The sequence below is a fragment of the Triturus cristatus genome, chromosome 12 (assembly GCF_964204655.1).
Source record: "Triturus cristatus chromosome 12, aTriCri1.1, whole genome shotgun sequence".
Classification (NCBI taxonomy): Eukaryota; Metazoa; Chordata; class Amphibia; order Caudata; family Salamandridae; genus Triturus; species Triturus cristatus.
The window spans coordinates 403,529,060-403,543,236 of record NC_140595.1 but is presented as its reverse complement, the minus strand read 5'-3'; the positions used below and the strand labels follow the sequence as shown (position 1 = coordinate 403,543,236).

Here is a 14,177-nt window from a genome sequence, read left to right as displayed (position 1 = left end):
CCACAACATTCCAGCCACCAGGTTTGCCACACCACACACATTTATATCCTTCACTGTGGGTTCTTTCGGACCCCACATCTTTTCAAACCGTGGCATTTCACTTGTTAAAAGCATTGTGAACTTTCATCTTCTTGTGTAATAGTCTAGCTGATAGATATCTACACATCTTAGGGGCCGATTACGATGATGGTCGGAAAACATTCTGACCGAATCGGTTTTGGAATGGTTTCTGACGACTCGGGTACGGGGGAGTCCGACCGACCGATTACGATGGTTCCGAACACCGTTCGGTCATTTCTTATTGGCTTCAATTGGAGCCTGTGTTCTGACACAGGCTCCCATTGAAGAAAGGGGTGCTTTCGGAAAATCATGCACTCTCTGGCGGGCACCACATGCATGGAAAGTGAGGATCCAGGGGTATCCCCACGTGCCCCATTCGGAGACCTCTGGGTGAAGGGGGGCCTACTATGGGCCCCCAAAGTCAGATTCCGACAGCCGATCCGTGTCGGAACAACCGATTCGGAAAGGCTGTCCGAATCCGACATCGCGATCGCTCGATCAGAAATGCAGCCCTAGAGACATGAGTCAGCTCCTACCGACTCGGTGTCTCCGAAAATTATTTAGATGCGACTCGGAACCAAGTCGGACAGTCTGAACGGTTTAGACTATCGTAATCGGTCATAGGAAATGTTTCAGAGTTGGTCGGAAACAAGGCTTCCGTTTCAGATTCTGATGAACCGAATGCCGTTCGGAGCCTTTCCGACCGACATCGTATTCGGCCTCTTAATGTTGATTTTGCACTGTTCATAATCTTCTAGCTCAGGTTTTCTAAACGTTTGATTGACATAACCACATTTTCATGTGGTAAACTATCTTTAAATTGACATTTTCTGCTCCCTGCATTTTCTATATTACCAAATTGATTATGAATTAATTGACCAGGCTACATCAGTATTTTACCAAGCCCACTGGGTTTCTGAGCTGTCGCCAGTCCATCTGATTAGAGCAGCTATAGTTCCAGCATACCCAGACCAGTCCTCATAACATAGTTTGCCATATGGTCTAATCATTTGTTAGATACCAAACCTAATGTAAGCCGTAATTCATGAAATATATGATGGTGAGCTATTTTACAGTGGCCCTTTGTTCCTTACCTTAGATACATACCAGATGTCAAAGAAGTTCACAAGGTGCTCCTTCCTATTAATGTTGAAATGAACACATAAAATCCATGTGTGACGTGATATATGTTTTAACAGTCCTTTTGTTATTTGGCTTTCCCTACATACTAAAATAAATATGCTGAAAATATGTGAATACAAAAATGTGCTGATCCACTTCACTGCTGTCTCATTTCAGATCAAATGTAACACATAGATTGCACCAGTACCTGTGCAATGTTACAACTTTAATGATTAGATAGATTCCACTAATACATTTTTGCCACAATATTTACACCAAACCACCAGTGAAGAATTCCATTTTTGCACTGGTCAGCTGATGTTTGTGTTCATTAACAGTTTGATATCACGCCTAAAAAGGCAATACAAGCAATTCATGCACACACATATTACAAAAAAACACAGATCGTATTAAAAAAGTATACTTTTCAGATAAAATATTTTCTTGTTACTAATATACAAATGTACTTTACCCACCCACATACAAGCATTTAAAATCAGCAAGTAGTTTTAACCATTGTCCTTCAATGTCGAAAAACATTTAAAATAAATCTCTCCTATTTCTTGTTAAAATAACAAACCTTAACACCCTTATCATGGTCAGCTGATGTAAATATGGTCTCTGCACTCATCAGGCCGTGCAGATGCTGATAGAAAATTGCACAAGCACAACCCTTGTAATTCAGAAATGTTTGTAGAAAATTGCACCAGCAGTCATACAATCTGTACACCATATACCTTTCTTCATTTGCAGCAAATGATGTTATGGTACCTTGCCTATAATAATATATTAGTCTAATTCTGTTTGTTCAGTGCTCATGCCCTCACTGCAGATGTTAGTGTATCAGAGACTGCAAAGGCGGCTGATTTTTTTCTTGCTGATGGAATCATACTGACTGGATCTGCCACAGGGATTCAAGCAAACCCCGAAGAAGTTAAAGGTGAGAGCTTTGAGAAAGGGAAGGCTGCAGACTAGTGGGCTGTTTTAAGAATATATGTCTAGAAAGCTTGGTAATACAGTTGAATTGTGAGGTTGAAACATTATCATCATACTACCTGAATTTAAGATTGCTTAATCTGTTCTCGAGCGCTAGCACCCTCCAAAAATCCAAATAGCTTGAAAAAAACAGCAGTTAGTTGATTGATATTTCATTCACTAAGGGCAATTTATATTATTATTATTGGAAATTAAAGAATTTGCAGATGATTGGTCCAGTGGATTTTATATACCGATTCTCCCCCCCCCCCCTGTGAGGAGGTCTCTTCACAATTTAAGCAGATTATGACTTCCCACCTTCAGTCATCTCTGGGTGATGCCTTGAAGCCTTTTTTCACAAAGGGGTGATTATGTCATTCTTAATCTGTACACTCTTCCTATCTCAAGACATATATTTCAAAGTACTTCACTTCTTCACCTGTTGAACTATTGAGAACATTTTGGAATCATTCAGGTCTCTCAAATGTAAAAATCATAAAGAGAGCTGACAACAAATGGCCATCTCATTTGATTGGATTTAGATATTATCATAGAGTAGTTAGTATTAGTCATGAGCACAACTTGAGTTCGAGCTCTTCTTCTTTTCAGAACTGATTTCATCACCCATGAGTTTTGGCTGTGGTCCGTCTGACTTTGCCTTTTACGTATTTATACTCCTACAGGATGTTTCTTCCCTGAGCTGTGAGCTATTTATAGGTTTTCCTCTAAGCATCCGAGTTCTCCTGTAGTCGGTACTGTACTGCTGCTTATAGTCTACTTCAACTTTGTGAATTCTGAGGCACATTTTCCTCCATTTTACAACTAACTGTTTCCTTTTAAGGCTGTGTTTATTCCTTTATTATGAGGAGGCACGTTTGGCTTGGGTTAATTCTGTCAGCTATGTTGTATACGCTTGATACCATCTTTATGATCAAATCCTAAAACTTTACCACTTTCAGTCTGCAATAGGTCCGGCTTACCCATATAAACTGACAACACCCTCTCCTCTGACCCTCCTTTATTTTTCACTCGACTGCTAATGCATGGAGAGTTTAATACTAGGAATCACAGAACGGTAGGAAAGCGATGATAAATAATACACTTAACAATCACATGAAGTTGAGGTCTCGAGTCTCGGAACAGGACTCGGGTGGGGAACATAGCGGCCGCAGCTCTCCCATCGGATGTATTCACGCAAAGAGGGCTTCCTCCCCCAACCCACTAATGTTAACGTTGGCTGATGCACTCCGACAGCCTCCGTCTGCTGCCCCCAGACCCGGCCATCAGCGGGAAGTGCAGTTGTGGATGATGCTGGAGCCGGGCGGCGGCTCTTCCTCGTTGCTGGCCCCACGCTGGGAGGGTGCGGCAAAGGAGCTGCATCATTGCTGGGAGCCGTGCTTCTGTTCCTGGTCAGCAGAGGCAGAGTCGGTACAGGCGGGGACACGCCTGAGACTTCTTCGTATTCCAAGACATCAACATGGCGCTCTACAGCAACCTACAGTGGGGGGCAGGCAAGTACTTTTCTCCAGGAGGTAGGAAGGGGCAAGCCCTATTTCCAAAATGATGGCGTGTCTTGTGGAGACATTATAGGAAGGGTCGTGGCTGAGACCCATGACCATACTTAGACAACTGCCTTTGCTCATGCAGGGATCCTCTGTAATAAGGTCGCTGGGGCACCAGTGGACTGTTTTAGGACAGTTGGAGAGGAGGCTCGTTTGCATATGGAGAAGGGCAAGAACCCCCAGAACAGAAGTATTTTACCTGCGGGGAAAGTCTGTAGGTACACCCTTCATACTAGGGGGGTCTCAATCACGTTAGTACCTGGATTAGCAGGATCAGTATCAGCATCGACCCTTCCACCTAGTGGGCTGGCTCCCAAGAACAGGCTTCCTGGACAGACTGAGACTGAGAGGGGGTTAGGCGGAAAAGTGGAGAAAGCAGGAGCTCCAGGAGTAGAGGCAGAGGAAGGAAGACATCACTAAAGTCTTACTATAAGGTGCTAGCGTCCCCATCCCCTGCCACAAAAGACAATGTAAGGGGAAACCTCAACCCTACAAGAATGGAGCAAAGGGTTAGCCCAGTCTCAGAGACTAACCTGACGCCCCCCTTTCCCCTTCCTCTCCGGGAGGTTCAGATTCCTACTCTAGCAGATCGAAGCAGCCCCTTTGTGACAATCCGAACGTCAAACAGGTTTAGAACCCTGGAGTTGCTTGAAGAGGATAAGTAGGACGAGCAGGAGAAGGCTTCCTATTCGGACCCGGAAATCGGATTGTCTCCCCAGGTTGTCTTAGTCTCAGAGGCCTCTTTGGCATCCAGCCTTCTGGCTCCTAAGGAGGAGATAAAGAGTAGATTTACGATATCTGAACAGAATCAGGTAGCGATACAGGCCTCCTGTGCTGCTTTAGCTCAGAAGCTAGAAGAAGTCTGTGCTAGAACCGAAATCCTGGAGCAGGAGGTCCCCAAAATGAAGCACGCCATCAATGTGAACACCACTGGTTTGAATCGGCTGATCAGGTAAAATAAGGAGATGAAAAAAGACCTTGAACGTCCGGAAAATCACTTGCGCAGGAACAATCTTAGGCTTCTTAATATACCTGAGTCTGCAGAGGGTTCAGATATCAAGGCCTTTGTGGTTCGCTGCTTCAGGAAACGGTCTTAAAAAATGGGCCTAATATCGATCTTCTTTTTGAGATCCAACGGGTCCATCCAGACCCCTCTAAAAGAGACCCTGGGAGGCAGAAAACTAGGAAGATCTTAATTAATTTCCTCACTGACACAACCAAGGAGGTGATATTGACTATGGCGTTGAAAGAAGGCTCTTATTCTGCTCAATCCTACTCGTTCTCTATAAAATCTGACGTTTGTCATGCCACTGCTCAGAAACAGTGGGAACTGGGGAAGAGGATGGAGGAGCTGAATAAACTTGGAGCCAAAGCACAGTTAAAATTCCCGGCCTCTCTTCGCATAATGTGGAACAACCACATGTATAACTATTGTTCAGTTGATGAAATTAGGAAAGGAGCAGGTCCTTAGGAATGTGGAGGAGGTCGGGTTGAGGGTAGGCCCAACATACCACGTATTATAGTTCACAGATGAGGGAAGACCACTAGGCATTATGCCTATAAAGTTAGAGAGGATTCCCCAGGGGTGGGGGGAGAGAAGGGATGGAGGCTGGGGTTGTGGGGTGGAGGGTTGGATGGGCTCGTGGTGGGGAGCAGCGGAAAAAACTGAAAAATGATGTCCTCTATCACCAGAATGTATGGAATGTATGGAATTACAGCGCCGGTTCAATGCAGTGCCAACATTAAACTTTTAAGATGTGGGGAGCTAATGAGTTAACATTCTTATCTTGGAATGTCAATGGGCTTGGATGTAAGCATAGGCAGAGGTTGATTATGAAATATCTGGAGGAGAGTAAAGCGCATATATGCTTGTTACAGGAAACCCATTTAGCTACTAACAAAAGCCAAGCCTTATTCTCGAAACTTCCCTGGATAGAGTGTTTTTTAGTTTCAGAGCAGGTTGCGCACTCTAAGGGAGTTGCTATTATAATAAGACGGGGGCAGTATGTGTTATTAAATCCTGCAAACTGATAAGTCTGGGAGGTGGATAATCGCTACCCTGGGATGCGGAGGGGCAGAGCTAGTTTGTGCCATCTTATATTGGCCCAACATTGATGATCCTTCCCATCTTTCTAATTTAGAATGGAACCTGAAGGAAGTAACATCTCCAATAGTAATCAGGGAGACTTCAATGCTTTACTGGACCATACACAAGATAGATCTAACAGGAAGAGCCATGTTCATGCCCCCCGTGTGGGCCAGACTCTAACGAATATGATGCTTGATCTGGTGCTGTTAGATGTGTGGAGATATAGAATGGGGCCAGTCAAGGCTTTACATTTCACAGTAAAAAATACGGCCATTTCCCTAGGTTAGATTACCTCTTTGCGGACAGGGCTATAATAGACACAATAACGAGAATCAGCGTCCTCTCCAGTCATATTTCGGACCATGTCGTGATCAGCATGTTCCTAGTGGGTTGTGCCAGAGTGACCAGGTCAAGATGGACATTAAATATGGCCATCCTTACTGATCTTGAGATGTGTGAGGCACTAAAGCGGGCATGTGCAGCTTATTTTAATGATAACATTGGGTCCACCTCCTTAGACATTGTGTGGGATGCCTTAAAGCATATATAAGAGGGGTGCTGCAAAATCTGGCATATGTTAAAACAAATGCCATGAGATCAAGTCTAAAGGAAATTGAAGATAGAGTGGGATCTCTGGAGGTTGATCTTCTCCGGATTGTCTCACGGTCTGTTGTTACGAGGGATCAGGTACAGAGACTCCTAGAAGGGGCAAGGCAAGACTACAGGATCAGAGTGGATCAAAAGTGTAGAGCGCAGTGGCAAGCCAGATGTATGCAGAATTGTGAGTATGGGGAAAAGGCAGGCACGTTGCTGGCGTGGAAATCTAGAGCAGATAGATCAAGGAATGTCATCAGACAGTTGGGTGTAAATGCCAGAGGGGATGTCTCAAATAAAACGGATGACATGCAAACCTGTCAAGTATCCTTATTTTCCACACTATACAAGGTGGAGATCTGTCCTAATCAAGATCTTCTTAAAGCCTGGCTAAGCAAGATACAACTGCCAAGTCTAACATTAGAGAGTTGGGAGTTACTTGAGGCCCCAATACCTGAAGAAGGGATCCGTTTAAGCCTAGCTAAGAGTAGGAACGGTAAGGCTGCGAGTATGGACGCCCTCCCGAATGAAGTCTACAATTTATTAATGGAGGAATTGGTCCCGGTCTTGGAAAACCTTTTTAATTCAATATATTGACAGGGTGGGCCTGTCCCAAGATCATGGAAGGAGACCACAATAGTTTTCATCCTGAAACCCTCCAGGGACCCTTGCAGGGCCGATTCCTATCGACTGATCTCCCTGCTGAATGCGTATTATAAAATCTTCATGAGTATTCTAGCGGGGAGAGTGGCTAAGCTTGCCCCACAACTGATACACCCAGATCAGAAGGGCTTCATCCCTAAGAGGCAAATACATGAGCTGACTCAACAACTTATTGGCACAATAGATCTTGCTTCTCAATGCTCTGTCCCCCTGGCAGTGGTCACTATAGACTCGGCCAAGGCTTTTGAGCGAGTGTGTTCGGTGTTCTTTGAGAGGACCTGAGAGAAAGGGGGTTCGGCCCTGGATTTCGATATACACTTCAGTTGATGTATGAGAGTGCATCGCTCTTAAACAGTATAATGACTTCCAGCTTTAGTATATCAAGGGGGACAAGGCAGGGTTGCCCTCTTTCACCCTATTTGTTAGACATATTTATAGAACCTCTGCCCCAACTTCTGAGATCAGATGCCCTGGTTGTCCCTTTTAGTTCCCCTGCTTATAGCTCCAAGGTTGCGCTTCATGCAGAGGACCTACTGATTTACACAGCAGACCCCGCCAAAACTATTCTGAGAGTAGAGTCCCTTCTTGCGGAATTCGGCACCCTCTCAGGACATTCAGTGAATACATCTAAAACTGAGGTAATGTGATGGAATGTTAAAGACTGGTGCGGGAGATTGACCCAAACTTTAGATATTTGAGGATCACAATCGTGGATGAGGTAGATAAAATCCTTCAGATCAATCTGCAAAGGGTCGCTAGAGAAATTGATTGCTTACTTGCTAGGTGGAAAAACCTTGTGTTAACCATCTTTGGGCATGTCAATTTGATAAAAATGGCGATCCTCTCTAAACTGACTTACCTTTTTAATGCTAATCCCCTTGTGTTTCTAAGATCGGGCATTGATAAAATTCAGGGGAAGGCTGTCAGGTTCATTTTGGCCTATAAGGGTGTTAGGCTCGCCTGGAAAAAAGTCAGACGTAGGCTCGATAAGGGAGGGTTGGCCTTGTACGATTTTAGTCTGTATTGCATTGCGTTTCTGTTAAAAAATGTTCGGACTGTGTTGGGAAGTCAGATGATTCCACTTGGGGGAAGCTTCTCGAGGAAATGTTGAGAGAGTTGAGCGCTGAGGATTTCCTCTATAAGTTTGGTGCACCGAGATTTTGTAAGAAAGTCTGATTAAAAGTACTGAAATCGGCGCTGAATGTATGGAACAAGATCAGGAGAACATAGGGTCCAGGTTATTATTCAAATAGGGCCCCAGTTTGGGAATTCCCCGGTACCCCGATATGCCTGAAAGATAGCTTAAGTCTTCCACTCACGAGGGGTGGTATCATGACATGGGCAGATCTGATGACAGTTGCATCCTTGGGAAGTCTTAAAGGCAAAAACTGAAAATAACCTGTCCAAGTTTAAATTTATCCGATTGTCTTCTTGGTTTGCAGCCTCAAAACAGGAGGTCGGGGGTGACTGGGAGTTAGAGCTTCTTCTCCATAACCCAAGATCTAAGAGTAAGGAGGTTGCAAGGTGGCATGAGGAACTTTTGGAGGCTGAGGAGAAGGAGATACCACCTCCCTATCTAGTCTGGAGAGAAGCTTTTCAGGAGATGGACCTTAAACCAGTTTGAGATAACTCCCTGAGGCTTCTGTATGTCACCGTTAAACCAGCTAACTTGAAGAGGAACCATTTCTTCACCATTAATCGACTATACTGGACACCATTCAAAATTGCAAAGTTTGCCTCCCAGCCTCCTCCCAAGTGTAATAGGTGTGTGTGTGTGTGTGTGTGTGTGGAAGCCAAGGACGTACATATTTCTTTCAAATGCCCTAGGTTAAGTGATTACTGGGAAGCAATAGAACTTTTTTTTAAAGACATTCTTGGTGTGGAGATTAGCCTGAATGCATCGCTTGTTCTTTTTGGAGTGGATGAGATAACAAACAAACTTCTGAGGCGACCGCAGAGAGGGCTGCTTTTTTATTTGATATTAACTGCTAGAAGAGAAATCTGTGGGAAGTGGAGGGACCCCATACCCCTGGATGTAGAAGATTGGGTTATGGCGGCTGTCTGAGTATGGCATTGTGGTTAGATCAAGGCTCAAAAGTGGGCCGCCCACCGGCTATATAGTCTGATTTCTCAATTTGGTGCAAGTCCGGGGGAACCAGCTATACATTCCAATGATTACACCAAGGCACCAGTAGAGGTGTTAGGACCTAGGGCGAATGCAGCGACCGCAGGGTGGATAGTTCGAATATGCAGTTTCTTGAGAACTGCAGACGCTTCTCGTGATTTGAGGTATAACAAAAAAAAAATTAAAAACAATCACATAAAGTTTAAAAGATGACCATGCAGTGGAGTGGAGAAGTGGATTGTTATTGGCAAGTGTTGAAGAAAACATATTTCGTTTTCAAAGACAATCCAAAAAAGAGTAATCTTTCTAGGCATTTCATTCATGGGTCAGTAATGCAGCCATACAGTTTTCCGTAAAGCTGCTCCCAAGAAAAGCGAATACCTCACCCCTGATTGTCCTGTACAAAACATTTTCAGGGCAACTTATTATAGATTTTGAAAGCCTATCGTGGGAAAGTTGCTAGTTTCTCTAACCTTCTCTGCCACACCAAGGATTTTCATTAAAGGCCCCAAAATATGCAGCAGCTTAACCTTGCATGCCCACACGAGTGGTCGATCCCTTTCTTTGGATCTTTCACACATGTTGTAACATATGTTGTCAGTTTCTCAGGGGTTAGGTCCACCTCACCCTTTAAAGATGGTCTTGTGCATTTGGCTTTAAGGCATCCCTTTACCACCTTATCTAGGGGTTTCATGATACTTCTGTTCACATACTGGGCAACTTTGTCTACTGGTGTCTATTCTGAGGATCGCAGGTGGTAGATATCATCTGGGTCTAGCATGCCTAGAGGTGACTTTACTCCTTTGCCTCTTTCTGAGGTGTTACTGTTGCCCTGGGACGATTGACTCAAACCTCTGGTAACTATTGTCTGCTGGAACCTAGTTCCTCACTTGAATCGCCCTCATGCTTTTGTTCCTCTGACTCTTCCACATCATTAAGGTTCTCTGGCTTTGTTTCATGACTTTTCTGTCCAAGGGTATTACATTGGTGATCTCTGCTCATCCATTACTCTTAAGGCGCATCTGTGCCTCTTAAAGAAAGCCTACCTTAGGGGGAGGGGGAGGATTTGATGCTTTTGACCTTCACCTTTCCTTTTGCCTTTTGAGCTCCCTGAGGTTGAGAGGGTTTAAACGGCCCAAGTCTTCCCCCACTGGGTGATATATATATATTACAGCTACCAGGTAAAGAAATCAACAGCACTCATGGGAGCAATGGACTCCGTATTTTATTGGGTTCTCAGTACGCTAGACGCGTCCGGCTACCACCTTTATCAATAACAGCACGATATACAGTTACAGCTCCGTAGATTGGAGTCCGGATATATTATCGACACTCAGACCAAGATACCAAAGGGTCTGAACAGTGGAGAAGAATTGGCAATTCATTTGTAGCATAAACATTGTTCTGGAATGTAATAATGAATGATTAGAATCTGGGAATCACATGTGACATCATATGAAATTAGGTTTAGCATACAGGGACATTAAGTGTAGAATAAAGGGAGTGAGACATTGACACATAATACACATGAACCCATCCAGGGTGAAATAAGGGGTAATATCAAAGAGGGTTATTCCCCTGGATAAGAGCCCATTCTGGGTGATATGGCACAGATAAATGTGTAGTTATGTGCAGAGTTCTGCAGACACATCATGGTGTATGAGGGTTTGTGCCCATCCAGGGCAGGAGAATTGGGATGTCAATGTGTCCGTGTTTCACTGGTATATGACCCATTTGAATGCTATACATTTTACATGCTATAAGATGGCCGACACCGTTGGCAGAGGTATGTCCGGTGTCCTTTGTTGATGTCAATGAATACATATATATTTAAACTTGTTTTTTCGCGGCGAGCACCATTATTGATAAAGGCGGTAGCCGAAACGCGTCTAGCGTACTGAGAACCCAATAAAATACAGGGTTCATTGCACCCATGAGTGCTGGTGATTTCTTTACCTGGTAGCTGTCATTTTAAGCGCGATGCTCGTCGGCGCGCAAGAAGCACCCGCCCGCGAGTGAAGGGATTATTGACGAGGTCTGCGCAGTGTGATATATATATATATATAGAGAGAGAGCGAGAGAGAGAAACCATGTACACCTATGCCTCTGCATTATTACTAAGTCAGTTAAATGTAGAAATATAAGTGAGTCCTGCAAATAATGAAAAGCACTGCTGGGCAAAGGCGATGGAATATACTTATTGCCAACATAATGGTCCACCCACCGAATTTATGTGGGCGGATCTTTGTTTTAATTATGGTAGAGACTTCTTTGTCTCTGCTGTGAATAAACCCCTCTGTAGGAAAGTAGGATCTGCTTCTTATGGTTACCCCCACTTTTGGCTTCTTCTTATACTGTTTTTGAATAGTCTGACTGGGATCCTGCTAATCAGGACCCCAGTCTATCTGCTTTCTCCTGTAAATTGTTTGGTACACTCCAGATTGAATACTGCGGTACCCTTGTCAGTCCTTAGTATATGGTACCCATGTACCCAGGGGTTTGGTACCACAGAGGCCTCCCATGGGCTGAAGCATGTATTATGCCACCCATGAGAGGCCATGCAAAATGGATCTACTGGCCTGCCATTGCAGCCTGTGTAAGTTTGTGCATGCACCACTTACTTAAGATATAGGTTTACTATATCTAAGGATAACTACACTTAAAACCTATAAGTCACCCCTTTAGCAGGCCTTAACCATCCTGAAGGCAGGGTGCTTGGTTCTAAGTGAGAGGGTGCCACTGCATGAGCAGGACACCCCCTGCAGCCTACAGAGTCCATTCTCCCGGGTTGTTAGTGCTGCAGCCATTTACTACATATAGAGTTGCTTTATGCGACCGCGTGATGACCAACTCTAAAACGGCTGAAAGTAACCCCATTGTGTTTGGTGTGAATCATTGTGGAATCATACCCCCACAATGGTAACCAGTGTGGGAGGTATTATTCCACCCCTCAGAAACAAGCTTTGTGAGGTCCCTGGTGTTCCTTCTAGTCCCAGGCAACCCAAAAGTGTTGCTGCCGACCAGAGACACATTTCTGCCCTCCTGCTGCTGAGCCAAGCTCAAGCAGGGGAAGGCAGAACAATAGGCATCCTGTCACAGTGAGGTGTGACCACCTCCCAGGCATGATTTAGTGCATTAGGCATGGGTGGGTGCGCTTGCCAGTGACTGAAAGTCTGCATGAGGGGCACATTTGGTGTCCCTGTGCATAGTCCAGTCCAAACCAGTCCTGGGAGTGGTTGGCTCCTGCTATGGCACGAAACTGGACAAAACACATGGGAGTAACTTCCCCACTGTCCAGACCCTCCCCTGCGAGGGTCCCCATAATCTGTCCAACCCTCTCCCGTGGGTCCAAAAGGGCTTACCTGGCTGTAGGACCCTAAATTCGACGTGGACAAGACCAGAAACCACTGAACTTCGACCGCCTGGACACTCTGGACTTCGATGGACTTCGTTTGGGCCCGACTTTGTCTCCACTCCGTCCAAAGCATCATCCGTGCACCATACAGGCTCCATGCAGGACCTGTGGAGCATCAAGGGCAACTGAAGATATCTCCCTTGGAGTGAAGGAGTCACTCTCCTGCAACCACAGGCACCACATCACAATTGACCGGTCTGCTGCTCCTGAGCTCCTATGGACTCCGAAGGCTCCAGCAACACAGGAGGTGGGGTTCCAAGTCTCTGGAGGCCCGAGCTGCCCTCTTACCAAGTTTGAGGTCAGCATCCCTCTTGGGGGCTGCAATACACATGTCTCTGTGCACCGTGTACTTTTGCAAGTGCATATGCTTCTTTGCGTTCCCAAAACAACTGCACTGGGCTCCAAGTAGCCCCAACCTGTGGCACCATTTCCTACAAAGAATTCCGGCCTCCTCGCACCAAGTGCTCTGTGGGCTGCTGCTTTGTGAAACTGCTTAAGGTCTCCTCGCTACTCCTGTGCCTCCGGCCTGTGAGTCCTCTTGAGGGTCAACACTGCTTTTCTTGGGCTCCCCTGTTTGCTCCAGGCCCTGACTCCCTGTGTTTGGTGAGTCTCCTGGACCTTGCTGGTTGCGTCTGCCAAGGCCAGACTCTGACCCGCAGCATTCAACATCCTTCGTGGGACAGCTCATATCTGGCTCTTGGTCGTCCTCGATGTCTCCTGATCCCTGTGGCTGCAGAGTCAAGAACCCCCTCAACACACCTGAAGCACCCAACATCGGTGGGCATTCGTCTGCTGAGCCCCTGGTCACTCCTGATTGACCCACACTCTGTCCCATCTGCTTTCAGGTACTCTTCAACAAGAATCCACCTTTGGATTCCATCGGACACTTTTCTTCTTCCCAGCAGTGGCTCTTCTTCGTAGTCCTCCATAGAGATCGACAGCAGTTTCCGACGCCACTTCAGACATATGCACCCGGCTTCCCTGGGCTAGGTAACTCTGGTATTATGATATCCACGGGTGGGGTGGCTCGCCAACCTCTTAACTTCCAGGAGGTTTCTTCGAAGTCCACTTAGAAGGGTTCTTAAACTTTAAAACTTTAACCGCGACTCTCCCATAGAATTGTACGGCGCACGTGGTAGTGTTCCCACACTGCACCCATCCTCCGTGCGGGCCCTACTTACTCACCTTGGGTGGTTCCTTGAGGTCCCAGCGATTCTACATCCTCTAGACACTGTCTTGACTTGAGTCGTGGTTCTTATACCACTATTTTAGTATATGGTTTGGTCTACCCCCCCGAGCCCACTGTGTATTAGTGCTATTTACTATTGTTTCTGTGCTACAGTATTGTGTGCTGGTGATTGTCTGCATGTAGCAGATACTTTATCGTACTTAGAGTGTATTATATTAAAAAATACATATTTTTCTAATTACTTTGTGGTTCTCCTTTCATTTAACCAATACTATACGAATGCATTCTGATAAAACAGGATGCTTAACATTCCTTCAAAACTAAGCCTGAAGGCTGCACTCCACTGCTACCACTTGGATAGCTTTCTAAGGTTATCTTTGACC

At 45.3% G+C, this 14,177-nt stretch overlaps 1 protein-coding gene across 4 annotated transcripts in view; it reads left to right on the top strand.

Moving 5' to 3' along the window:
• The window catches only part of LOC146776028 (uncharacterized protein F13E9.13, mitochondrial-like), a 143,134-nt gene that overhangs the window by 68,552 nt on the left and 60,405 nt on the right, over positions 1-14,177 (top strand). For all 4 annotated transcript variants that reach the window (XM_085638068.1, XM_085638067.1, XM_085638065.1 and 1 more), the window contains exon 6: positions 1,995-2,122. In XM_085638068.1, coding sequence (XP_085494194.1) covers positions 1,995-2,122 — 128 coding nt within the window. The remainder of the gene's footprint in view (positions 1-1,994; positions 2,123-14,177) is intronic.